At 55.8% G+C, this 27,631-nt stretch overlaps 2 protein-coding genes across 3 annotated transcripts in view; one reads left to right on the forward strand and one right to left on the reverse strand.

Moving 5' to 3' along the window:
* Positions 1-27,631, reverse strand: part of LOC138350263 (uncharacterized) — a 273,690-nt gene that overhangs the window by 140,266 nt on the left and 105,793 nt on the right. The window lies entirely within an intron of this gene.
* ptc (protein patched) overlaps positions 1-27,631 on the forward strand; it is a 182,244-nt gene that overhangs the window by 123,270 nt on the left and 31,343 nt on the right. The window contains exons 6-11 of the mRNA XM_069300836.1: positions 14,934-15,057; positions 23,026-23,118; positions 23,258-23,379; positions 23,753-23,900; positions 25,616-25,759; positions 26,765-27,022. Of these exons, the coding sequence (XP_069156937.1) occupies positions 14,934-15,057; positions 23,026-23,118; positions 23,258-23,379; positions 23,753-23,900; positions 25,616-25,759; positions 26,765-27,022 (889 nt within the window). The remainder of the gene's footprint in view (positions 1-14,933; positions 15,058-23,025; positions 23,119-23,257; positions 23,380-23,752; positions 23,901-25,615; positions 25,760-26,764; positions 27,023-27,631) is intronic.

Genomic DNA, 27,631 nt, shown 5'->3' on the forward strand with positions numbered 1-27,631 from the left:
ATATTATACGTGTTGTAATTGTGGAATTTGCAAATACAATTGTATAGTGTTGAGACCGCCCGCCAGAGTGAGGTCGCAGCGCCACCATCTTTGTCCTCTCGCCTTCCCTTATTTTCTTATTTAGCTTTTCTTCCTTTTACCTTTCCTTCCTGCTTTAATAGAGGCGGGCATTATGGTGAATTGTTAGGATGTGTTCTAACATTCCGGATTTAATGAATAGTTACAGAGTTTATTGCATAAAAGGTCAGGAGGCCTACACTCTTTCACAGCTTTACATTCAGTAATGTTGTGTTGAAGTGAATTATTTAACAGTTTGTCGCAGAGTTTACAATCTGAGTATTCTGGTAGTGGCTCAGCCTCACTAACCTGCCAGATTTATCTCTTTAATTTGTATGATTTTATCATTTGCATTAGATAATACAAAGTTACAGTCTGTGTTTTCTTTTCTGAAAGTCGCATTAATCAATCGATCTACAAAATAATTCACTCCAACTCCAACATGGAATAGAATCCACTAGAATTTTATATAAAAGTTACTGTCAGTGGACTGAGCCTAAGCCAGATTGGTGAAATCGAACACCATTCCAAGCTTCAAGAGCAAGTATGCCAGGGTTCGATGAGTAGAACTCCTGAAACCCACTCCGGGTATGCTCCAGGTATGCTCCAGGGAACAGAAACGTCGGGAGGTATAACTACACTTGATCTCGCTGGCCGTAGACACGTCTTGGGAAAGCTTCCCGCCCGCATTCACTCTCCGGTTACAAACTCCAGTGTTTCTAGAGACTGGTGTGAAGGCGTCCAAGCCATCGGTATAGTTGTAGGGTAGTGTAATGTGATGAAGAGTCACCAGTGGGGAGCCAGACGCCGCCACTTGCATGGGGCGGTGAGTGTGACGTGAGAGGAGGCCTTAACCAGGACATATTAATATGTGAAGTGTGTGGACACCTGGCCTCCTGCCAGTGTCCACACCGCTCCAGGACTACCTCTACTTCTTGTGGGTAGTCTTCGTTTACAAACTTGTGTGGGAATAGGTGGCTGGTGCCAATTTGTTCTTGGTGCCAGCCAAACTTGGGCATGTTTGACGCAGTGAGTTAGCTGGTTGTAGGTTTGTAATACTGTTTGTGGAGCACATGTAGTCCAGGCTCCGTCCTGGTGATCACAGGCAGTGTGTCAACTGGCGAAGACCTATAGCTGCGGTCTGAGGCTCCTCGATGCTCTTAGCGTCTTTGTGTTCGTCTTTACTGGAACATGTTCGACGTTTAGGTAAGAGTAATGCAGTGTGCATCTGACCAGCGCTGTGTTGAGCACGGCACAGGCCCAACAGCGCACTCCGTCTCGTACACTGACGCTGCGTACTGTAAATATGAGGGTTGTGTCAGCATGCAGATTAGTGGAAGTGTGGTGTATTAAGAGAGGCAGCCGCCGTCCCTGCCCTCCCTGCAGGAGTCTGCAACGCCCGCTGGCTCGGGGCACCCTTAGCACCTGCCCCTACACCTGCACCGGACACTTCTCTTCACGATACAACACGGAAGCCTTGCAACTGGCTACTCACACTTCTGCTCTAGCATCTTCAGCCTGGCAAATTTTTGTTATTAATATATCTCATATCTTCTCCGGAATGCCGTATAGGTTTTGCGTAAGATTAAACAAGTGGCGATCACGTTGAGCGCCTGAGAGTGGCATCCAAGGCTGCCTCGCCTGCCTCGCCTGCCTCGCCTGCCTCGCCTGCCTCGCCTGCCTCGCCTGCCTCGCCTGCCTCGCCTGACTCGCCTGCCTCGCCTGCCTCGCCTGACTCGCCTGCCTCGCCTGACTCGCCTGCCTCGCCTGCCTCGCCTGCTGCTGCTGGCTTAAAGGAAATTCTGTGTTAATTATTGTTCTTTGTGACGAGTAGTCAGGAGGAGAGGGCCAGGCCAGGCCCCAGCACCGTCCCACACGGTCTCTCACCGTCCCACACGGTCTCTCACCGTCCCACACGGTCTCTCACCGTCCCACACGGTCTCTCACCGTCCCACACGGCATAACTCTGCCTGTGGCGAGGGGTTGGCTGTAACTATTTCCGACCCCCAAGTTCCACATGTGGAATTGGTGTGGCGGTGTTGGTGTTCCATGTCCATAAAGAGTATAGTATAGTATAGTATAGCATAGTATAGTATAGTATAGTATAGTATAGTATAGTATAGTATAGTATAGTATAGTATAGTATAGTATAGTATAGTAATAGTATACAGAGTACAGGAGAGATGACTGAAATCTCCTGGCAGAATAGAGAGAGCGAGTCAAGGATCTTAGAACAATCTAACGTCTAGAGAACACAATGATGCAGAGATGTGGCAGCAGTCACGATATTGATAGTGAGGAGAATGACAACCTTCAGTACCAGGGGTGGCAGGCCAGTGGTGGTACTCTTCAGTACCAGGGGTGGCAGGCCAGTGGTGGTACTCTTCAGTACCAGGGGTGGCAGGCCAGTGGTGGTACTCTTCAGTACCAGGGGTGGCAGGCCAGTGGTGGTACTCTTCAGTACCAGGGGTGGCAGGCCAGTGGTGGTACTCTTCAGTACCAGGGGTGGCAGGCCAGTGGTGGTACTCTTCAGTACCAGAGGTGGCAGGCCAGTGGTGGTACTCTTCAGTACCAGGGGTGGCAGGCCAGTGGTGGTACTCTTCAGTACTCCGTGTTCCCAAGGAGGGTGACTCATGCTGAATACTAGAGGTTCAGCTCCCAAACCTATACATTGAAATTACAAAATACTGGAGTGAGAGAGATGATGAGATTTATAAATTAAACCCAGTGAAAAGTCGGAGTGCAGTTGGTGCAGTTAGAGAACACAGTGTGAGGGTCAGTGGTCCACACTTAAGAGAGAACTTGGCAGAGTTCTGCTGTCGTTATCGGATCATCCTGGCTGTGGTGCCCCTGGCTGTGGGGCCCTGGCTGTGGGGCCCTGGCTGTGGGGCCCTCGCTGTGGGGCCCTCGCTGTGGGGCCCTGGCTGTGGGGGCCCTGGCTGTGATGGTCGTGGAGCCCTGGGAGCCACAAAGACAACCTCAGGACGAGGCAGATACCAAGACAGGCTGAACACAAGCTACGCTGTTGTAATATGAGAACCATCAGAATTGTGTTCAGGTGATACTAAACATGTAGTTTCTATGAGTCCTGAAGGGAGTGGAAGCCACCAGCGGGTGCACATCACTCCATCGGAGGTCCGCGGTTGTTCAACGTCCTCGCAACTACTATAAGAAATATTACCGGAATAACCGTGGACATCTTCAAGAGGAAACTAGATTGTTTTCTAAAAAAAGAATTGCCGGACCAACCGGGCTGTGGTGGATATGTGAGCCTGCGGGCCGCTCCAAGCAACAGCCTAGTGGACCAAACTCTCACAAGTCAGAAGTAGAAGAACTCCCAGAACCCCATCAAGCAGGTATCACGCAGACACGTGTAGGTGTGGCGGGGGAGGGAGGCGAAGCCACTGACGCTCTGGGGACTCGCCTCACCTCGTAAACTGAAGAGGGAATTGGACAAGGGTGGAGGGTGGGACGACCAGGAGAGGAGGGGGAGGGTGGGACGACCAGGAGAGGAGGGGGAGGGTGGGACGACCAGGTGAGGAGGGGGAGGGTGGGACGACCAGGAGAGGAGGGGGAGGGTGGGACGACCAGGAGAGGAGGGGGAGGGTGGGACGACCGGGAGAGGAGGGGGAGGGTGGGACGACCGGGAGAGGAGGGGGAGGGTGGGACGACCAGGAGAGGAGGGGGAGGGTGGGACGACCAGGAGAGGAGGGGGAGGGTGGGACGACCGGGAGAGGAGGGGGAGGGTGGGACGACCAGGAGAGGAGGGGGAGGGTGGTACGACCGGGAGGGGTGGCAGTGTAGAGGGAGGAATGCTAGGTGTCCTGGTGAGAGAACTGAGAGGTGTTAGTGAGATCAGGTTAGTGGGGGGGGGGGAGTACACGGCCGGGGGGGGGCAGTGTTGCGTTCAGGGGATAAGAGAGTGTGGGGGGGGGGTGAGGTGATACCGTCAAGGTGGGAGGTCCTGCCACAGCTCGGCCTCCTGACCCTCTGTTGGGGGTGGAGGAAGGGTGGGGGGGTGGTGGGGGGCGGCAGAACAAGGGGGGGGGAGGGGTGCAGTGATCAAGATATTAAGTTGCAAATGTTGCACGCGTGGTGCTGCTGCTTACTTCATTATGCAATTTATATCATTTGTTGAGTTTTCTTGCTTAATATTGACTGTACTACACGCTGTCTGGGGCGGGGTCCCCTGTGTAGTGTATACGTCCTCCACACCCTGTCTTGTGGCTCACACTCAGGGTGTAGCGCCCCCTGACTGGACACTCAGGGCTCCACGCCCCCTGACTGGACACTCAGGGCTCCACGCCCCCTACCTGGCGTGTCTGAGAGATAAAGATAGCCACGTATGAAAGAATGAGTGAGAGGAGACATGGAAGGTCCTGGAGAAACAAAACAAAATGTTTAAGCCTTTAACATATAGACAAAAATACTGGTCACTGCTTCGTGTCATTTCTTGCAGATGATATGAACTTCAGCATGAACATTTCATCAGTAGAAGACACTGATAAACTTCTAGGGGGGGGGGGGGTAATAAAGTCTTCGACTGGGCAAGAGAAAATAACATGGTGTTTAACAGTGACAAGTTCCAGGTGGTGAGTTATGGTGTAAACGAGGAACTTAACACAGGGTACAGGACACACTCAGACATACTCATAGCAGGAAAGCAACATGTAAAAGATCTGGGAATTATGATGTCTGACGACCTGACATTTAGTGAACATAACCGAGCAAATATAGCGGCGGCGGCCAGGAAAATGATAGGATGGATTACCTACATACCTTGTGTAGCTTCCGGGGATCAAGAGCCCCCCGCGGCCCGGTCTCCGGCCAGGCCTCCCGGTTGGTCCTCTGGTCAACCAGGCTGTTGGACGCGATGAATCACAGCCTGGTTGATCAGGTATCCTTTGGAGGTGTTTGTCTAGTTGTGTCTTGAACACTGTGAGGGGTCGGCGAGTTATGTCCCTCAGTACGACACGGACGGGGCCGAGTGTGGGCAGGGCGAGGCGGGCCCGCCACACCCGCCTTACTGTGGCGTTGAAATCACCGCATGATCTGCTGCCTTCAGCGACTGTCTCCACACCTGGCGGGGATGTAGTCCACACCTGGCGGGGATGTAGTCCACACCTGGCGGTGATGTAGTCCACACCTGGCGGTGATGTAGTCCACACCTGGCGGTGATGTAGTCCACACCTGGCGGTGATGTAGTCCACACCTGGCGGTGATGTAGTCCACACCTGGCGGTGATGTAGTCCACACCTGGCGGTGATGTAGTCCACACTTGGCGGGGATGTAGTCCACACCTGGCGGGGATGTAGTCCACACCTGGCGGTGATGTAGTCCACACCTGGCGGTGATGTATTCCACACCTGGCGGTGATGTATTCCACACCTGGCGGTGATGTAGTCCACACCTGGCGGTGATGTAGTACACACCTGGCGGTGATGTAGTCCACACCTGGCGGGGATGTAGTCCACACCTGGCGGTGATGTAGTCCACACCTGGCGGTGATGTAGTCCACACCTGGCGCTGATGTAGTCCACACCTGGCGGTGATGTAGTCCACACCTGGCGGTGATGTAGTCCACACCTGGCGGGGATGTAGTCCACACCTGGCGGGGATGTAGTCCACACCTGGCGGTGATGTAGTCCACACCTGGCGGTGATGTAGTCCACACCTGGCGGTGATGTAGTCCACACCTGGCGGTGATGTAGTCCACACCTGGCGGTGATGTAGTCCACACCTGGCGGTGATGTAGTCCACACCTGGCGGGGATGTAGTCCACACCTGGCGGGGATGTAGTCCACACCTGGCGGTGATGTAGTCCACACCTGGCGGTGATGTAGTCCACACCTGGCGGTGATGTAGTCCACACCTGGCGGTGATGTAGTCCACACCTGGCGGTGATGTAGTCCACACCTGGCGGTGATGTAGTCCACACCTGGCGGTGATGTAGTCCACACCTGGCGGGGATGTAGTCCACACCTGGCGGTGATGTAGTCCACACCTGGCGGTGATGTAGTCCACACCTGGCGGTGATGTAGTCCACACCTGGCGGTGATGTAGTCCACACCTGGCGGTGATGTAGTCCACACCTGGCGGGGATGTAGTCCACACCTGGCGGGGATGTAGTCCACACCTGGCGGTGATGTAGTCCACACCTGGCGGTGATATAGTCCACACCTGGCGGGGATGTAGTCCACACCTGGCGGTGATGTAGTCCACACCTGGCGGGGATGTAGTCCACACCTGGCGGTGATATAGTCCACACCTGGCGGGGATGTAGTCCACACCTGGCGGTGATATAGTCCACACCTGGCGGGGATGTAGTCCACACCTGGCGGTGATGTAGTCCACACCTGGCGGGGATGTAGTCCACCCCTGGCGGTGATGTAGTCCACACCTTGCGGTGACGTAGTCCACACCTGGCGGTGATGTAGTCCACACCTGGCGGTGACGTAGTCCACACCTGGCGGGGATCTTGTGATCATGGACCATCCGCAGTTGTTATACAGTGGATGTGTGGGCGGGTGTCCCGTGTGTGGTGAGGGCGGGTGTCTCGTGTGTGGTGTGGGCGGTGTCCCGTGTGTGGTGAGGGCGGGTGTCTCGTGTGTGGTGTGGGCGGGTGTCCCGTGTGTGGTGTGGTGTGGCATGTGTCCAGCCCGTGTCCTGTGTCACTGGGAATGTATTGATCCTCAGGTGGTTTAGTTGTGTGGCAAATAGGAAAGGCCCCGCCCCACCCCGCCCCACCCCACCCCACCCCGCCCCGCCCCGCCCCACCCCACCCCACCCCACCCCACCCCACCCCACCCCACCTATCCCGTAACCTAAAATGTGTGAGTGAGTGGGCCTGAAGGTGGTGAGTGCCACGGGGAAGTGTTGGGTCATCATCATGTGAGGTGTGTGTTGGTGCGTGTCAAGTATAGCGACCTCCGCCGCCCTCGTCCTCCGCTAGTTGGTGCTCGCACTTCCTCTTCTCAACACCTCCTCCCACAACCTCCTAAATGCTGCTTGTTGGGTAGTGTCTTGTATCCGGTGGTGTGTGTGTAGACCCGTGGCTCCCCCCCGTGGCTCCACCCGTGGCTCCCCCCGTGGCTCCACCCGTGGCTCCCCCCGTGGCTCCACCCGTGGCTCCCCCCGTGGCTCCACCCGTGGCTCCCCCCGTGGCTCCCCCCGTGGCTCCACCCGTGGCTCCCCCCGTGGCTCCCCCCGTGGCTCCACCCGTGGCTCCCCCCGTGGCTCCCCCCGTGGCTCCACCCGTGGCTCCCCCCCCCGTGGCTCCCCCCGTGGCTCCCCCCGTGGCTCCACCCGTGGCTCCCCCCGTGGCTCCACCCGTGGCTCCCCCCCCCGTGGCTCCCCCCGTGGCTCCACCCGTGGCTCCCCCCATGGCTCCCCCCGTGGCTCCCCCCGTGGCTCCCCCCGTGGCTCCCCCCGTGGCTCCCCCCGTGGCTCCACCCGTGGCTCCCCCCGTGGCTCCACCCGTGGCTCCCCCCGTGGCTCCCCCCGTAGCTCCCCCCCGTGGCTCCCCCCGTGGCTCCCCCCCCCCGTGGCTCCCCCCGTGGCTCCCCCCCCCCCGTGGCTCCCCCCCCCCCCCGTGGCTCTGGTCAGGTGGTCAGGTCAACGGAGGCGTTAGTGCTCACGGAAACCTTAAGGAATGTAACCCTTGTGGTATTCCGTCTGTGATCTCTCCACTCTGAGACCTTTCATTGTGAGCCTCTTCCTCTCACAGAGGAACTCTCAGTACCCATGTTAGTCCCCTCGCGGTGCTCGTGTCTCGCTCTCACTCAAGAGTCCGCCTCCTGGAGGCCCTGGTTGGTCACCTGGCCCTCCAGGTCACCAACCAGGACGACCTCTCACCGGCGGTGATGTGCACCTGTCACCGGCGGTGATGTGCACCTGTCACCGGCGGTGATGTGCACCTATCACCGGCGGTGATGTGCACCTGTCACCGGCGGTGATGTGCACCTGTCACCGGCGGTGATGTGCACCTGTCACCGGCGGTGATGTGCACCTGTCACCGGCGGTGATGTGCACCTGTCACCGGCGGTGATGTGCACCTGTCACCGGCGGTGATGTGCCACCACTTCACTGTAGACAAACTCGAAGCAGAAAGTGGCAGTAATCCAAGAGAGCGGAAGTGAATGTATTGTATAATGTGAGAGTGACGGTGGCTGGGAAGATGGCGGCCGCCCGTGACGGGGGAACCAAGACGGACCACACACGCTCCCCATGACTCTGGTGGGGGGGGGGGAGAGAAGCAAGGAGGTGAGACACAGCAGGAAGGAGGTGAGACACAGCAGGAAGGAGGTGAGACACAGCAGGAAGGAGGTGAGACAGAGCAGGAAGGAGGTGAGACACAGCAGGAAGGAGGTGAGACACAGCGACACATTAACTCGACTCTGACCACTTTCTAGATTATATTCTCAGTTAATTCAAATTCAGTTAATGTTTGGTAATTACTCTAAAACACCGATGAAATTGACATGTCACATATTGAGAGGGGGCCTGGTAGCCTTGTGGATAGCGCGCAGGACTCGTAATTCTGTGGCGCGGGTTCGATTCCCGCACGAGGCAGAAACAAATGGGCAAAGTTTCTTTCACCCTGAATGCCCCTGTTACCTAGCAGTAAATAGGTACCTGGGAGTTAGTCAGCTGTCACGGGCTGCTACCTGGGAGTGGAGGCCTGGTCGAGGACCGGGCCGCGGGGACACTAAAGCCCCGAAATCATCTCAAGATAACTCAAGATAACCTCAAGAAGTGGGAGCAGGAGGGCTGAGGGTGACCCCGTGACTAGTATAGTGTGGTGTTGCTCCCCTGATCAACGCCACACAACACTAGTGGTCCAGTGTCTCAGACCTTAACGTTAACACCTCTCTGCCTACTCCTGCTTTGTTATTGATAATTGTGTGAGAGTCTGGCGCTGGTGTCTGGCGCTGGTGTCTGGCGCTGGTGTCTGGCGCTGGTGTCTGGCGCTGGTATCTGGGGCTGGTGTCTGGCGCTGGTGTCTGGCGCTGGTATCTGGCGCTGGTGTCTGGGGCTGGTGTCTGGCGCTGGTGTCTGGCGCTGGTGTCTGGCGCTGGTGTCTGGGGCTGGTGTCTGGCGCTGGTGTCTGGCGCTGGTGTCTGGCGCTGGTATCTGGCGCTGGTGTCTGGGGCTGGTGTCTGGCGCTGGTGTCTGGCGCTGGTGTCTGGCGCTGGTGTCTGGCGCTGGTGTCTGGCGCTGGTGTCTGGGGCTGGTGTCTGGGGCTGGTGTCTGGCGCTGGTGTCTGGCGCTGGTGTCTGGGGCTGGTGTCTGGCGCTGGTGTCTGGGGCTGGTGTCTGGCGCTGGTGTCTGGGGCTGGTGTCTGGCGCTGGTGTCTGGCGCTGGTGTCTGGCGCTGGTGTCTGGCGCTGGTGTCTGGGGCTGGTGTCTGGCGCTGGTGTCTGGCGCTGGTGTCTGGCGCTGGTGTCTGGCGCTGGTGTCTGGCGCTGGTGTACTGAGTGGATTTACCGCATCTTTAGGTTCTGTATTTGCCAGGGTTGAGCGTCAGCTCCTGCGCCCCGCCTTGGCCCTGCTTCAGGAGGGTAAGAGTGTGTGGGTGGCGCCACCCGTTCTTACCAGCACACCCCGGAGTGGGTCTCAGGGGGTCAGCGGGTCACCCCACAATTCACCCACCCCCTTACTCATCCCCCGCTCTCCCTTCATTGCTCACGCTTCCTCGCAGTCACTCTTTTCCCACGGGTGCCACACTCCCCCCACGGGTGCCACACTCCCCCTACGGGTGCCCCACTCACCCCCCACGGGTGCCACACTCCCCCCCCCCACGGGGGCCACACTCCCCCCACGGGGGCCACACTCCCCCCCACGGGGGCCACACTCCCCCCCACGGGGGCCACACTCCCCCCACGGGGGCCACACTTCCCCCACGGATGCCACACTCCCCCACGGGTGCCACACTCCCACCACGGGTGCCCCACTCCCCTACGGGTGCCACTACACCACTGGGGCTCCAGCTCCCGGCCTCGACTGGGCCGTCACGAGCATGCAAAGTAGCCGAGGAATATAATTAAAACTTTTCCGGTAAAGAAGGGTCTTTCCAGGTGGGGTCGCTGGGAGGCAGGAGGAGCCTTATGGCGGAGTGGCGTAGGGGCGGTGTTGGCGTGCGGGGCAGGACGGTGGGTGGTCCGGCGGGCCCCGGGTCTCAATTGTAGTGTGTGTCTTGAAGTGAGGCCCGCCTACTGCCTCGCCTCCAGGCACCACGTAATGACTCTATCAACCCGCAGCTGACGCTGGTGGTGGGGCAGCCCTCACCCACCACCCTCCTCGCACGCACGCACGCACGCACACGAACGCATACGTATACATACACGTACACATACACGTTCCCATACACACACACACGTACACATACATGCTCGAAAGATCTTATTTAGTGCAAGCGCAGTAAGCACATGGAACACATAAGATGGAGAGTAAGCAAGTGGTGGTAGACTAGAAGCAGAGTGAGATAACACGCGCTGAAAGACTACACAGTACACTACATGACAGTGGAAGATCCGGACAACTTCTTTATGCGTGATATCCAAACCCCTGATAATATAACTGATATCAACACGAGCGTGGCAGATTTTGGAAGATAAATTGACAACATGCCCATGCTCTCAGCCCCGGGTCCAGACTCATGGAATTCAATATTTATAAAGAAATGCAAAGTGCCAGTAGCACAGGCACTCAGTATAGTGTGGAGGAAGAGCTTGGACACGGGGGACCTTTTCATTAACTACCATATTATTTTATGTAGTCCATTGAAAGACCTGATTTACATCTGATTGGAGGTTTGCTGTGTTCTCTATGTTGTCTATTCTCAAAAATTCTAGTGTCATCTGCAAAGTATGATACGAGATATAGTTTGTGTCTATGTCCGATATTGGATTGATAAAAAGTACTGGAGCAAGCACAGTACCCTGGGGGACTGAGCTCTTCACGGTTGATGGACCGGATTTTATATTGTTGACTATTACACATTGGGTTCTGTTAATCAGGAAATTGTGGATCCATCTGCCTATTTTTCCGGTAATTCATTTTGAACACATTTTATGTGCAATAACACCATGGTCACATTTGTCGAAGGCTTTTGCGAAATCTGTGTAAATTACATCAGCGTTTTGCTTGTCTGTCTTCCATAGCATCTAGTGCCATGTCATAGTGGTCCAGCAACTGCGACAGGCAAGAGCGCCCTGTTCTGAAACCATGTTGTCCGGGGTTATGGAGATGCTGTGATGCCATGTATTTTGTGATCGTGTTACCTTGAGGTGCTTCCGGTCCCTAGCGTCCCCGCGGCCCAGTCGTCGAGAAGCCTCCTGGTTGCTGGACTGGTCAACCAGGCTGTTGGATGCGGCTGCTCGCAGCCTGACGTATGATTCAGCCTGGTTGATCAGGTATCCTTTGGAGGTGCTTATCCAGTTCTCTCTCTTGAACACTGCGAGGGGTCGGCCAGTTATGTCCCTTATGTGAAGCGGAAGCGTGTTGAACAGTCTCGGGCCTCTGATGTTGATAGACTTCTCTCTCAGAGTACGAAATCTTACTTCTTACTTCCTACTTCTTAGCACTCTTTCAAAGACTTATGATGTGTGATGTTAGTGCTATTTGTCTAATTTTTTGCCTTTGCCTTATTTTTCATTTATGAAGTGGTGCTATCTCTGCTGTCTTTAGTATGTCAGGGATAACGCCAGTATCTAGGCTCTGTCTCATTTTCTCCAAGGAGGGCCCATTTTCTCTTAAGAAGTGCCGGACCAACAGGGCTGTGGTGGGTATGTGGGCCTGCGGGCCGCTGCAAGCAACAGCCTGGTGGACCAGACTCACAAGTCAAGCCTGGCCTCGGGCCGGGCTTGGGGAGTAGAACTGCCAGAACCCCATCAACCAGGTATCCAAGGAATGTGAAGGGCGTGTGGTAAATGTCGCAGGGCATGTCTGTCAGGCAGAGCAGCCTCCCCATGGGAGTGTGTCAGGCAGAGAGCAGCCTCCCCATGGGGGAGTGTCAGGCAGAGAGCAGCCTCCCCATGAGGGAGTGTCAGGCAGAGAGCAGCCTCCCCATGGGGGAGTGTCAGGCAGAGAGCAGCCTCCCCATGGGGGAGTGTCAGGCAGAGAGCAACCTCCCCATGGGGGAGTGTCAGGCAGAGAGCAACCTCCCCATGGGGGAGTGTCAGGCAGAGAGCAGCCTCCCCATGGGGGAGTGTCAGGCAGAGAGCAGCCTCCCCATGGGGGAGTGTCAGGCAGAGAGCAGCCTCCCCATGGGACTGTGAGGCTTCCCATGGTAATGTTGCGGGTGTGAGAGGGCCTTGAGAAGCATGGAGGCGCGTGTGTGAACGCGCGGCTGCACAATGGTGCCGTGGGCGCCACAATCCCCGGGACAGAGGTGTGGGACACGCGCGTGTCCCCGGCCGGGAGGACGAGTCCCAGCAGTGCCCCAGGTGTGAGAGTGAGGCGCCGGGGCCACGGGAGGCGGCGCACTGGTCGTCTGGCAGCAACACCTTCTCTCTCTTGCCGGAATTCATTTACTTCCTCGTGGTTGTGAGGATCCAAGATGACCTTTATGGCTTAAGTGACTTGAGATAATGGTAAGTGCTTGCCTGGGGCGCGTGCGAGCACCAGGACCTTGTCTCTACTTGACACACACCTTAGTTATTGTAGCGGGGTAGGCCTACCTTTACCTTTCTTTTACCTTTCCATGATTCCGAGGGTCAAAGTCCTCGCGGCCCGGTCCCCAACTAGCCTATTGGACTAGTCCCCAAACTAGCCTATTGGTCGCGGCTGCTCGCAGCCTGACGTATGAGTCACAGCCCGGTTGATCAGGTATCCTTTGAAGATGTTTGTCAAGTTCTCTCTTGAACACTGAGGGGTCGGCCAGTTATGTCCCTTATGTGTACTGGAAGTGTGTTGAACAGTCTCGGGCCTCTGATGTTGATAGAGTTCTCTCTCAGAGTACCTGTTGCACCTCTGCTCTTCAACGGGGGTATTCTGCACATCCTGCCATGTCTTCTGGTCTCATGTGGTGTTATTTCTGTGTGCAGGTTTGGGACCAGCCCCTCTAATGTTTTCCACGCGTAAATTACTATGCATCTCTCCCGTCTACGCTCAAGAGATTACAGATTTAAGCATTTTTAGGCGATCCTAAAAATTTAGATGTTTTATTGAGTGGGGTCTAGCAGTAAAGGATCTCTGCACGCTCTCCAGGTTGGCAATTTCTCCAGCTTTGAATTAAGCTATTATTATGTAACAGTATTCTACCCAAGAGATCACTAGCGTTTTAAAAATTGTGCAATTAGTATAGCATCTCTAGTTTGAAAGTTTCTTGTTATCCAGCCTGTCATTTCTTCCAGTTGTGACGGCTACTTTATCGTGTTCTTTCATCCACACGACACGTTCATCCTCCCTGTCCTTCAAGAGTGTGGTGGTAGCGAGCGTCACCAGATGTGTCGGCCATTGTAGGTCTCTCCTCCATGGTGGCACGCCTTCCCGCTCCCTCCCTCCCTCCCTCCGTCTGCTCCTGCCTTCCCCCTCCCCCACCACGGGAGGACCTCCCCAACCCTCCCCCTACCTTATTCGTGCAGAAGGATGTCTTAATCAAGCGGCTGCCGCCCCACGTCGCGATTGTTGATGAGGACGCAGTTACCGCCCCAGCGGAATGCCAAGCTTCTCTTTGTGAGTCGTGGGTCGTGCGCCGTGGCCCCGTCTGTCCGCTGCTGCCGGCACACAGGCTGCTTCCCCCTGCTGCAGGCACCTTGTCACCTCTGGTGGGTGGGCAGCCACAGTGAGGTGTGTGGAGGTGGTGGGTGTGTTGGTGTGGTGGGTGGGCGGTGGGTTGGGTGGGTGGGTGGGCGGTATCTTTGTGTGGGCGTCACGGTAATCAGCTGGGGCGGGCGAGGTCGTGGTCTTCCTCATATGTCAGGCGTCTCGTCCCCTCGCCTCTGGGATTGGGTAAAGGGATGAGGTAGATGTGAGACAGTGATGTGTAAGGGGAGAGTCTCTCTCTCTCTCTCTCCCCCCCCCTCTCACTCTTCCCCTCCCCCTCTCTCCGTCTCTCTCTCTTCCCCTCCTTTCCTCTCTCTCTTCCCCTCCTTTCCTCTCTCTCTCTCTCTCTCTCTCTCTCTCTCTCTCTCTCTCTCTCTCTCTCTCTCTCTCTCTCTCTCTCTCTCTCTCTCTCTCTCTCTCTCTCTCTCTCTCTCGGGGGTTCAGAGACAGGGAGAAATAGTAGAGACAGACAGATAGAGATATGGCTTTTGTTTTGCACGTTAAATTAAGCTTTACTTATTGTAATTGTTTCCTCTTTCAACCTTGTGTTCCTACATCTTTATCCCGTGCCACCGCACAAGCCTTCCCTGCCCTCTTCTACCTTCTCCGTGTTCCTGCCCCTTCTTCCTCCGGTGCCGTGGTGTCCGGGCGTGTGGGCTTGCTCCACGTCACCTTGGTGTGCACGCTGCCGCCCAGACGACGGTGAGGGGGCAGCAGGTATGCTCCTGGTGAGGCGGGCCTGCCATACCCGCCTCATATTAAGTGGTACACACTGACGGATGCGACTGGTGAGGGGGTATCGGGCACCACTATAACACACGAGAGGCCTGCCACAGGGCACTGTGGCAGGCTGTGGTGTAATGGTCTCTCAGTGTCCTCCTCGGACTATAACCTGGCATATCACATCGTTAGTACTTATGTGCAAGTTTGAGGTGTTTGTGGGTGGCGCCTCGAGGACCACTGCCGCCGTTCTAATTAACATCCGTCAGGCGCCGAACCAAAAGTAACGGTTGAAGGTGCGACTCTTGTAAATATCAGCCCAGATTAACCGTTCTTGTTTCTCTCAAAGTTGTCTTCCTATTTAATCAACTCTGGTGTTTTCGTTCACAGGGGACTTGGATCAGGGGTGAAGTGGACTAACCTCAACCCTCAGAAGATCCTAGACAAGATGAGAAGCTTCAAGGGATATGAGAACGCCTTCCCGTACGCTTCCTTCGCCGACTTTATGAAGAGGGTGAGTGTATAGGTGGTGGGGAGTGGTGCAGGTGGTGTGGGGAGTGGTGCAGGTGGTGTGGGAGTGGTGTAGGTGGTGTGGGGAGTGGTGTAGGTGGTGTGGGGAGTGGTGCAGGTGGTGTGGGAGTGGTGTAGGTGGTGTGGGGAGTGGTGTAGGTGGTGTGGGGAGTGGTGCAGGTGGTGTGGGGAGTGGTGTAGGTGGTGTGGGGAGTGGTGCAGGTGGTGTGGGAGTGGTGTAGGTGGTGTGGGGAGTGGTGTAGGTGGTGTGGGGAGTGGTGTAGGTGGTGTGGGGAGTGGTGCAGGTGGTGTGGGAGTGGTGTAGGTGGTGTGGGGAGTGGTGCAGGTGGTGTGGGAGTGGTGTAGGTGGTGTGGGGAGTGGTGTAGGTGGTGTGGGAGTGGTGTAGGTGGTGTGGGGAGTGGTGTAGGTGGTGTGGGGAGTGGTGTAGGTGGTGTGGGGAGTGGTGCAGGTGGTGTGGGAGTGGTGTAGGTGGTGTGGGGAGTGGTGTAGGTGGTGTGGGGAGTGGTGCAGGTGGTGTGGGAGTGGTGCAGGTGGTGTGGGGAGTGGTGCAGGTGGTGTGGGGAGTGGTGCAGGTGGTGTGGGAGTGGTGTAGGTGGTGTGGGGAGTGGTGTAGGTGGTGTGGGAGTGGTGCAGGTGGTGGGGAGTGGTGTAGGTGGTGGGGAGTGGTGCAGGTGGTGTGGGAGTGGTGCAGGTGGTGTGGGGAGTGGTGTAGGTGGTGTGGGGAGTGGTGCAGGTGGTGTGGGGAGTGGTGCAGGTGGTGTGGGGAGTGGTGCAGGTGGTGGGGAGTGGTGTAGGTGGTGGGGAGGGCTGCAGGTGGTGGGGAGGGGTGCAGGTGGTGGGGAGTGGTACAGGTGGTGGGGAGGGGTGCAGGTGGTGGGGAGTGGTGCAGGTGGTGGGGAGTGGTGCAGGTGGTGGGGAGGGGTGCAGGTGGTGGGGAGTGGTGCAGGTGGTGGGGAGGGGTGCAGGTGGTGTGGGGAGTTGTGCAGGTGGTGGGGAGGGGTGCAGGTGGTGGGGAGTGGTGCAGGTGGTGGGGAGTGGTGCAGGTGGTGTGGGGAGTGGTGCAGGTGGTGGGGAGTGGTGCAGGTGGTGGGGAGTGGTGGGGAGGGTACAGGTGGTGGGGAGTGGTGCAGGTGGTGGGGAGGGGTGCAGGTGGTGGGGAGGGGTGCAGGAGGTGGGGAGTGGTGCAGGTGGTGTGGGGAGTGGTGCAGGTGGTGGGGAGTGGTGCAGGTGGTGGGGAGGGGTGCAGGTGGTGGGGAGGGGTGCAGGTGGTGGGGAGTGGTGCAGGTGGTGGGGAGTGGTGCAGGTGGTGGGGAGTGGTGCAGGTGGTGTGGGGAGTGGTGCAGGTGGTGGGGAGTGATGCAGGTGGTGGGGAGTGGTGCAGGTGGTGGGGAGTGGTGCAGGTGGTGGGGAGTGGTGCAGGTGGTGTGGGGAGTGGTGCAGGTGGTGGGGAGTGGTGCAGGTGGTGTGGGGAGTGGTGCAGGTGGTGGGGAGTGGTGCAGGTGGTGTGGGAGTGGTGCAGGTGGTGTGGGAGTGGTGCAGGTGGTGTGGGGAGTGGTGCAGGTGGTGGGGAGGGGTGCAGGTGGTGGGGAGTGGTACAGGTGGTGGGGAGGGGTGCAGGTGGTGGGGAGTGGTGCAGGTGGTGTGGGGAGTGGTGCAGGTGGTGGGGAGTGGTGCAGGTGGTGGGGAGTGGTACAGGTGGTGGGGAGTGGTGTAGGTGGTGGGGAGTGGTGTAGGTGGTGGGGAGTGGTGCAGGTGGTGGGGAGTGGTACAGGTGGTGGGGAGTGGTGCAGGTGGTGGGGAGTGGTACAGGTGGTGGGGAGTGGTACAGGTGGTGGGGAGTGGTGTAGGTGGTGGGGAGTGGTACAGGTGGTGGGGAGTGGTACAGGTGGTGGGGAGTGGTGCAGGTGGTGGGGAGTGGTGTAGGTGGTGTGGGGAGTGGTGTAGGTGGTGGGGAGTGGTGCAGGTGGTGGGGAGTGGTGTAGGTGGTGGGGAGTGGTGCAGGTGGTGGGGAGTGGTGTAGGTGGTGGGGAGTGGTGCAGGTGGTGGGGAGTGGTGTAGGTGGTGGGGAGTGGTGCAAGTGGTGGGGAGTGGTACAGGTGGTGGGGAGTGGTGTAGGTGGTGGGGAGTGGTGCAGGTGGTGGGGAGTGGTGTAGGTGGTGGGAAGTGGTGCAGGTGGTGGGGAGTGGTGTAGGTGGTGGGGAGTGGTGCAGGTGGTGGGGAGTGGTACAGGTGGTGGGGAGTGGTGTAGGTGGTGGGGAGTGGTGCAGGTGGTGGGGAGTGGTACAGGTGGTGGGGAGTGGTGCAGGTGGTGGGGAGTGGTACAGGTGGTGGGGAGTGGTGTAGGTGGTGGGGTTGGTAGGTGGTACAGGTGGTGGGGAGTGGTACAGGTGGTGGGGAGTGGTGTAGGTGGTGGGGAGTGGTGCAGGTGGTGGGGAGTGGTACAGGTGGTGGGGAGTGGTGTAGGTGGTGGGGAGTGGTACAGGTGGTGGGGAGTGGTGTAGGTGGTGGGGAGTGGTGCAGGTGGTGGGGAGTGGTACAGGTGGTGGGGAGTGGTGCAGGTGGTGGGGAGTGGTACAGGTGGTGGGGAGTGGTGTAGGTGGTGGGGTTGGTAGGTGGTACAGGTGGTGGGGAGTGGTACAGGTGGTGGGGACTAGTGTAGGTGGTGGGGAGTGGTGCAGGTGGTGGGGAGTGGTACAGGTGGTGGGGAGTGGTGTAGGTGGTGGGGTTGGTAGGTGGTACAGGTGGTGGGGAGTGGTACAGGTGGTGGGGAGTGGTGTAGGTGGTGGGGAGTGGTGTAGGTGGTGGGGAGTGGTACAGGTGGTGGGGAGTGGTGCAGGTGGTGGGGAGTGGTGTAGGTGGTGGGGAGTGGTACAGGTGGTGGGGAGTGGTGCAGGTGGTGTGGGGAGTGGTGTAGGTGGTGGGGAGTGGTGTAGGTGGTGGGGAGTGGTGTAGGTGGTGTGGGGAGTGGTGCAGGTGGTGGGGAGTGGTGCAGGTGTTGGGGAGTGGTGCAGGTGGTGGGGAGTGGTGCAGGTGGTGGGGAGTGGTACAGGTGGTGGGGAGTGGTGCAGGTGGTGGGGAGTGGTACAGGTGGTGGGGAGTGGTGTAGGTGGTGGGGTTGGTAGGTGGTACAGGTGGTGGGGAGTGGTACAGGTGGTGGGGAGTGGTGTAGGTGGTGGGGAGTGGTGCAGGTGGTGGGGAGTGGTACAGGTGGTGGGGAGTGGTGTAGGTGGTGGGGTTGGTAGGTGGTACAGGTGGTGGGGAGTGGTACAGGTGGTGGGGAGTGGTGTAGGTGGTGGGGAGTGGTGCAGGTGGTGGGGAGTGGTACAGGTGGTGGGGAGTGGTGCAGGTGGTGGGGAGTGGTACAGGTGGTGGGGAGTGGTGTAGGTGGTGGGGTTGGTAGGTGGTACAGGTGGTGGGGAGTGGTACAGGTGGTGGGGAGTGGTGTAGGTGGTGGGGAGTGGTGCAGGTGGTGGGGAGTGGTACAGGTGGGGGGGAGTGGTGTAGGTGGTGGGGTTGGTAGGTGGTACAGGTGGTGGGGAGTGGTACAGGTGGTGGGGAGTGGTGTAGGTGGTGGGGAGTGGTGTAGGTGGTGGGGAGTGGTACAGGTGGTGGGGAGTGGTGCAGGTGGTGTGGGAGTGGTGCAGGTGGTGTGGGAGTGGTGCAGGTGGTGTGGGGAGTGGTGCAGGTGGTGGGGAGGGGTGCAGGTGGTGGGGAGTGGTACAGGTGGTGGGGAGGGGTGCAGGTGGTGGGGAGTGGTGTAGGTGGTGGGGAGTGGTGCAGGTGGTGGGGAGTGGTGCAGGTGGTGGGGAGTGGTGTAGGTGGTGGGGAGTGGTGCAGGTCGTGGGGAGTGGTGTAGGTGGTGTGGGGAGTGGTGTAGGTGGTGGGGAGTGGTGCAGGTGGTGTGGGAGTGGTGCAGGTGGTGGGGAGTGGTGCAGGTGGTGGGGAGTGGTACAGGTGGTGGGGAGTGGTGCAGGTGGTGGGGAGTGGTGCAGGTGGTGGGGAGGGGTGCAGGTGGTGGGGAGGGGTGCAGGTGGTGGGGGTGGTGCAGGTGGTGGGGGAGTGGTGCAGGTGGGGAGGGGACCAGGTGGCCGGTCAGTCAGTGCAGTGACTCCCTGATTAAACTTGAAAAAAATAACTACTTTTTCGTCTGGTGTTGCAACCATGTGTACCTCACCAGTAGTTCTTCGTGCTTCTATAAATGGCAGCTCCAAGATGGGGCTGCATACTTTAGCGCTGGTTTCTCGTAGGTGATGTCCAGTTGTGCTCTGAACGTCTCGTTATTGAAGTTGCTGAAGGCTACGCTGTTGTACGCGAGCTCAGAATAACCTGCTGATGTTATCATAAGTAAATGTACCTCTGGGACTAAGACTTGGCCGCACGTATCAACGTGTATGTAAGGTTACCGTTGAGAAAGAGGTATGTGGTAACAGTGGTGACCCAGAACGGTGGTGACCCGTCAGTTACAGGTCACTAACCACGACCTGGCGGGACCTGACACTTGGTGGTGGGTGGTCGACACCCCAGACGTCGGGTGCGGGGATACGCGACGTGCCCAGCCACCGCAGCCAACTGCACCTCTTGTGTAAGAAATTGTATGCACCAAACACATGGAGTTGTCCCGTGTTGTCTCTGCGACGATGATATGTCAGTCACCGGCTGATGGAGCATCGTGCACCTTGTGCAGTAACCCCATGTTTAGCTCCTGCTCCCCCCCCCCTTGTCTGCTGGTGACGGCACCAAGATAGCTCCCATTGGTGCACTGAGTGCAGCTGCCACACCCCCTCCCCCCATAATGCAGGTGCAGCACCTCTCCCCCATAATACAGGTGCCACAACCCCCCCCCCAGAATACAGGTCCCACACCCCCCCACAATACAGGTGCCACCCCCTCCCCCATAATACAGGTGCCACACCCCCTCCCCCATAATACAGGTGCCACACCCCCCCCATAATACAGGTGCCACCCCCCACAATACAGCTGCCACACCCCCTCCCCCCATAATATAGGTGCCACACCCCCTCCCCCATAATACAGGTGCCACACCCTCTCCCCCACAATACAGCTGCAACACCTCATCCCCACAATACAGGTGCCACAACCCCCCCCCATAATACAGGTGCCACACCCCCTCCCCCATAATACAGGTGCCACACCCCCTCCCCCACAATACAGATGCCACACCCCCTCCCCCCATAATATAGGTGCCACACCCCCTCCCCCACAATACAGCTGCAACACCTCACCCCCACAATACAGGTGCCACAACCCCCCCCCATAATACAGGTGCCACACCCCCTCCCCCATAATACAGGTGCCACACCCCCTCCCCCATAATACAGGTGCCACACCCCCTCCCCCATAATACAGGTGCCACACCCCCTCCCCCATAATACAGGTGCCACACCCACAATGCACTAATTCCCATGGAGTAAGCTACCTTAGGTAGCGAGAGAGGGCAGCCAGTGTAATGTATAGCTGCGAGAGCCAGCCAGTAACTCGCTAAGTGTTGGATTATTGGCAGTGGCCTGTGAGGAGATATCAAGCTATCATCTCCAGAGACGAGTCAATATCAGTAATTAATGTTTGAGTGGACCTCCTGCCCTGTTATTTGAGGCCAGCGCCTGGGCGGGCCCACCTCCCTGGTAGCCAGCCCCGGGATGCAGCCCCCTCCTCCCGTGTCCTCCACACACTGCCACCACCTTTTACAACAACATTTATGCTTCTAAGGTGTGAGGAGATGGTTCGAGCAGTGTGAGGCACGAGGATGTAGCAGTGAGTGAGAAGTGTGAGTATGGTGCGGGGTGAGTGAGGTCGGGCCCTTGGTCTCCGTGGTCTTACCGTTTAGGTGTGGTGAGGAAGCTGCTGATCAAGTTACTGCCTGCCTGAGCGGGCCCTCCACGGCTTCTTAGTCCATCTCCTCGATACTCACTTATTTACACACTTTATTCGCGCTCCGGTGCATGCATTACTGATTTTACTTAGCTTAATGCGAGGCTAGCGGCGGGGGGATGGCCAGGCTGGCGGCGGACCTGCAGTGGCAGGCCCCCCCACCACCTCCCCTGGCCGCCGCCTGTCACCTGAGCCTAACTCTGCGGCCTCAGGAAGCCACTCCGTTTAATTGCGGCTTGATTTACACGGCCACAAGCTCGCAGCCGCAGCTGCCGCACGTAAGGCGACCCGCAGTTGGGTCATCGGAGGACTTGCAACAGCTTCGCCAAGAAATCAACTTGCACGACCTCCACCACTGCCTTCCCTGGGTGGTCGTTGCCCAAGAAGGTGCCTTCTGGCACCCTCAGCCCCTCTTACCTAAACCTCTATTCCCATAGGCACGTCCCTCCTGGTCCTCTTGACGCATACTCATCTTCCTGGTGACTTGTGTGACCTGGTCATGTTCCCCAGACACCACCTGCCCCAGGCACTCTACACCTCCTCCAATCACAGCGTCCGGACATGGGCGCCAGTGACATGATGCCAACAAGGGTTCACGCAACACAAATCCTGCCACATAAAGTTGGTACAATTTAAGACCAGGCGATAAAGATCAGTCAAGCAAGAGAAAGGGGATCGGATTGTATATTTTTGGACTGTCAGAAAGCCTTTGACGAGAGCTCCATAGGAGTCGTTCGCAAGACGGAGAAACAGGCAGAAGAGATGGAAAGCGCTGCTCGGTACTCACTTCCCCCTTCAGAGCAGGAGAGATTGCTGAAATAGAGGGAATACAGAGAACATATACGGCACGCATAGACGCGATAAAGAACCTAAATTATTGGGATCGTCTCAAAGCCCTCCAAATGTACTCTCTAGAAAGAAGATGAGAGAGATCAAATAATATACACGTGGAAAATATTGGAGGGCCAAGTACCAAATCTACACAGTAAAATAACAACGTACTGGAGTGAACGATATGGAAGAAAATGCAGAATAGAACCAGTGAAGAGCAGAGGTGCCATAGGCACAATCAGAGAACACTGTATGAACATCAGAGGTCCGCGGCTGTTCAACACCCTCCCAGCGAGCATAAGAAATATTGCCGGAACAACCGTGGACATCTTCAAGAGGAAACTAGATTTTTTCTAAAAGACGTTCCGGACCAACCGGGCTGTGGTGGGTATGTGGGCCTGCGGGCCGCTCCAAGCAACAGCCTGGTGGACCAAACTCTCACAAGTCAAGCCTGGCCTCGGGCCGGGCTTGGGGAGTAGAAGAACTCCCAGAACCCCATCAAGCGGGTATCAAGCAGTGATCCAATGGATAAAGGAATATCTTAGCAAAATATGACGGAGTTGCAGTGATCAAATGTCTTTGCAGAGTACCTACATAAAGCTTCCTTATGTCATATATATATATATATATATATATATATATATATATATATATATATATATATATATATATATATATATATATATAGCCTACATGTGACCTACATATATATAAAGGCTTCATTTTAATTTGTTTAGTGACTTGGTTGTGTGATTGTGGTTGATTAGTTGTATAGCTGAGGCTGGATGTGCCGTGCACCCCTCATGACCCGTCTTGTGGAGGCGGGGCTCCTCTCTACATCACTGGTCATTTATTCCTTCTCTGCCTGTGAGGGAGGTTAGTGAGTATAAGAGTAGTGTGGGGGGGGGGAGGAGGTTATCATCAGCACGTTACTGTGGCCACTGTGACTCTCAGCAGGTCTTAACCTGCGTCTTCCTCTCTGCTAAACTGACCGACTCTCATGACTCTTGTTTTCAGTTCTTTAGAAATGTAAAATTCCAGATGCTAAAAATAATATATGCGCTAAAAATGTTGCTTGTTGAGGTGTTTTAAGACTTGTTTAGTAGGGAAGATGTGACGTGTTTGGTAGTGAGGCGGGTATGTGTGGTAAATCAGGTGGTACTTTGTTTGGAAGAGTTGTGTTGTTCCGTTGTGAGGATGTTTGTATAACGCGAGCCTTGTCGCCCCCAGGCGGGCATCACCACGGCCTACCAGGAGAAGCCTTGTCTCAACCCGTTCGACCCGCTGTGTCCGGACACGGCGCCCAACAAGCACTCCAGACAGGTGCGTCAACCCTCCCTCCTCATAATATCTCTATTCGAAATTGTGAACAAAATCCTCATGAAAACATAGCCATAGGGAGTTGTAATGGGCTTAATGGAGGTGTGTAAAGTGTGTGTGCTGACGTGAGTGAGTGTTGCAGCCTCCTGACGTGGGGGCGGAGCTGACGGGAGGCTGCTACGGCTTCGCGGGCAAGTACATGCACTGGCCGGAGGACCTCATCGTCGGCGCCACCACCACCAACAAGACCGGCCACATCGTCAGGTGAGTCCTCTTACTCCTGTTATTACTCTTCCTCCTCCTGTTACTACTCTTCCTCTTACTCCTCTTACTTCTGTTATTCCTCCTCCTGTTACTACTCTTCCTCCTGTTATTACTCTTCCTCCTCCTGTTATTACTCTTGTTGCTCCTCCTGTTACTACTCTTCCTCCTGTTATTACTCTTCCTCCTCCTGTTATTACTCTTGTTGCTCCTCCTGTTACTACTCTTCCTCCTGTTATTACTCTTCCTCCTCCTGTTATTACTCTTCCTCCTCCTGTTACTACTCTTGTTGCTCCTCCTCCCCTTCTGAGCACTATGATATAAGAGGGACACTAATAGTAGAAGGCGTGTGTATATAGGAGTACCATACGTGCAGGGGCGAGGCGGTGCAGAGTATGGTGCAGCTGATGGGCGCCAAGAACCTCTACGAGTACTGGGTCGACCACTACCGGGTCCACCACGTCGACTGGTCGCAGGAGAAGGCTGCCCTCATCCTCGAAGCCTGGCAGAACAAGTTCACTCAGGTGGGTGCTGACGAGTGGCTGCTGTCATACCTCTCACTGTACTTCCCACTTCTATATTTCCCTTCACCTAGGCCTCTCAATCCAATTTACTCGGCCCCCCCCTCAAAAAAAAATGGGTGCTGACGCCAGCGTTGGGCCAGGTCTCCTTCACACACTTGTCACCATCACTACCACACTTGTCATCATCACCACTACCACCACACTTGTCATCACCACCACCACCACCACTTTCACCACCGGTGTGAGACAGTGGGTCTCCTAGTGGGAGTCACTGTGGAGGCCAGTGGGAGTCATTGTGGGAGGCAGTGGGAGTCATTGTGGGAGGCAGTGGGTGTCACTGTGGGAGGCAGTGGGAGTCACTGTGGGAGGCAGTGGGAGTCACTGTGGGAGGCAGTGGGAGTCACTGTGGGAGGCAGTGGGAGTCACTGTGGGAGGCAGTGGGAGTCACTGTGGGAGGCAGGGGGTGGAGAACACACACCCTGGCAATACGATGACCATTGTCTCTGATGATGATGATGAAGATTAAGCCATCCAAGAGGTGGCACGGGCATGAATAGCCCGTAAGTGGTGGCCCTTTTGAGCCATTACCAGTATCAAGAGCTGATACTGGAGATCTGTGGAGGCGCGACTGCACCCTGCGTGACGGGAGATGTCTCCCGGACCAAGTAGTGACCAGATGGTCGTGGTGCATTGTCTCTTGCTGGCGTCTTATCATATAAGAACATAAAACAGACGAAGGAGAGGTGTTCGTTTGCCATCACGATTAACGCATCAGAAACATTAGTATTTTTCCCGCAAAACTTGAATCTTTAGAGAAGGAAATTCAGCTAAAATATTCTCAAAACTGTTATTTTACAAGATGAACTAATATGACAACTGCAGGTAGACATGACTCTTGTTTCGCACGTTAAATTAATCTTAATTATATTAAGATGAAGGAGAGCCCGGGCCGAGTCATACACTGGTTAAACAAAAGAAACTGCTGAAGATTTATGTAACCATTAATTAAATAAATATTGATCGCATTACTGTGATTTATCGAGTTCCAACTGGACCCTCCCTCCCTCCCCGTGCCCATGCCACCTCCACCCTCCCTCCCCGTGCCCATGCCAGGGGCACTCCGCGGTCCCTGCTTGGGTACGTTGTCATACAGCTTAGCACTATGCTTACACTGTTGACTCTTTAAATGTGAGGAGGTGGCACTGCACCAGCCTCTAAGGTACACAAGACCAACACTCACTACTAGTGTAAGACCTAACAATTATCTTAGTTCCACACGTACACAGTTATACTGTACTATGTTATGGCTTCACTTCTCTTCTAACCGGGTTAATTGATTGATTGATGAAGATTAAGCCACCCAAATGGTGGCACGGGCATGAATAGCCCGTAAGTGGTGGCCCTTTTGAGCCATTACCAGTATCAAGAGCTGATACTGGAGATCTGTGGAGGTGCGACTGCACCCTGTGTACACATCTACCATGGTACACAGCCACGGTACACATCTACCACGGTACACATCTACCATGGTACACAGCCACGGTACACCTCACATTGTGTCCGCTCCTCCTTGTGCAATATCATTACCCATTTTAGCATGCTTGTGTGTGAGGTGGGCTTCCGTTGAACATTGTGTTCACTACATGCAGCATTCATTACACCAATGGGTCATACCTTCAGTAACCTTGTATGTGTGTGTGTGTGTCTTCCTGTAGGAGGTGCTGACGGAGACCCAGCGGAGGCAGAATGAGACGCGACCATACCAACTCCTGCCCTTCTCCAGCGCCGCCCTTGACCACCTGCTCCGGGACTTCTCCGAGGTGCCCGCCTCCAGGGTGGCCCTAGGCTACATCTTCATGGTAAGTGCGCCCTTCTCTCTGCTTACATCTTTCTAGTGTCTTCTTGCGCAGCGAAATTCAGTGGTGGTTTGTAGTAGTGGGACTGTTTGGACTCCAAGTAACTGGCGGTGCTCTGTCCTCCAGATTATCTTATGTAGGTAAACTTGTACACTATACCAGTATACCTACGTAACGCCAGACACTAAGTCTTTGAGAGACTGATTACGAATCAAATTGTAGCAACACAACACACACACACACACACTAACACTCTCACACGCCTGCAGATTTTAGAGTAAAAAGGCGTTTTTATGTAGGTTTCAAGTTAAGTTATTAAGTTTGGAACAGTTAGGCATGAGTTATATAGTTTAGAAGTGAGTAGAGCACACCCGAGAGGAGGCTGTGTACACCGTCTCACGTGACGGTGACATGAGCACCAGTACACGGTCTCACGTGACGGTGACATGAGCACCAGTACACGGTCTCACGTGACGGTGACATGAGCACCAGTACACGGTCTCACAGTAAACCTTACGGTGCTTCAAATCATTATTAACTCACAAATTTCAAAATAAATTAACTGACAGTATTTCAATGCAAATATAACTTGAGTAAAATTACAATACAAATATGGAAAATGTTTCTTTGAACTGGAATATTAATTGACTTATCTTGAAGTGTGTGTAAAGAAGGGCGGGGCCGGAGTGTGGCCAGGTGTACTGAAGCTGAAATAAGTTTATTGAGGTATGAATACACCGTGTGTTGCTCACTCGGGGTTACGGGCGCACTACAGCCCTGTGTGCTACACGTGGACACTTCCATCTGAGCAGCTAAATCTAAAATAAACAGCTCACTCGGCCGCTAGTAAGTCAGTATTGTACAAACTGTTACTGCTTGATGGGGTTGTGGGAGTTCTTCTACTCCCCCAAGCCCGGCCAAAAGACTGTGGCCGTCATTCAGTGTGAATGACAGCAAGAACAGGTGTGCTGTTGTGTGTGGTGACGACGACCCGTCTTCCTCCGCCAGGTGGTGTACGCGTGCGTGTCGCTGGCACGGCTCTCAGACTCCGTGAGGTCGGCGGCAGGTCTGGGGCTGGCCGGGGTGCTCCTGGTGGCGGTGACGGTGGCGGCAGGTCTGGGCTTCTGCGCCCTCCTCGGCCTCCCCTTCAATGCCTCCACCACCCAGGTCCTGCCCTTCCTCGCCCTCGGCCTCGGCGTGGACGACATGTTCCTGTTGGCGCACACCTTCGTCGAGACCGCTGACAACACTCTCATCCCCTACCAGGTGAGTACCAAACTGCAGTCTTCCACACCGGGTGAGTACCAAACTGCAGTCTTCCCCACCGGGTGAGTACCAAACTGCAGTCTTCTTCACCGGGTGAGTACCAAACTGCAGTCTTCCCCACCGGGTGAGTACCAAACTGCAGTCTTCCCCACCGGGTGAGTACCAAACTGCAGTCTTCCCCACCGGGTGAGTACCAAACTGCAGTCTTCCCCACCGGGTGAGTGGTAGAGGGGCCTCACACTGTGGTGGGTGCCGACGGTGGAGTCTGGCTGTGAGGGCCAACATCACAGTAAGTGCTACCGGTCCCTATAGTTCCCCTCAGCCTCCAAGCATTACGTAAGTGATGAAGAACTGTGATATATTTACTCACTATAATGTTGGTGCTGAATGTACAACACGAAAAAACATATTTTTACTTTAAAATAATATAATTTTATAAGGAATTTAGACTAAACTAGGTGGCAGGTGACGCCACAGGAAGTCGACGCTCCAAACAACACTGTTGTGGCTTGGGGTAATTACATGGACCTAATTTCGTTATAATGATATTATTTCAGAGTAAAAATGTTTTTTTCGTGTTGTACATTCAGCACCAACATTATAGTGAGT

This window comes from Procambarus clarkii, chromosome 44 (assembly GCF_040958095.1).
Source record: "Procambarus clarkii isolate CNS0578487 chromosome 44, FALCON_Pclarkii_2.0, whole genome shotgun sequence".
Classification (NCBI taxonomy): Eukaryota; Metazoa; Arthropoda; class Malacostraca; order Decapoda; family Cambaridae; genus Procambarus; species Procambarus clarkii.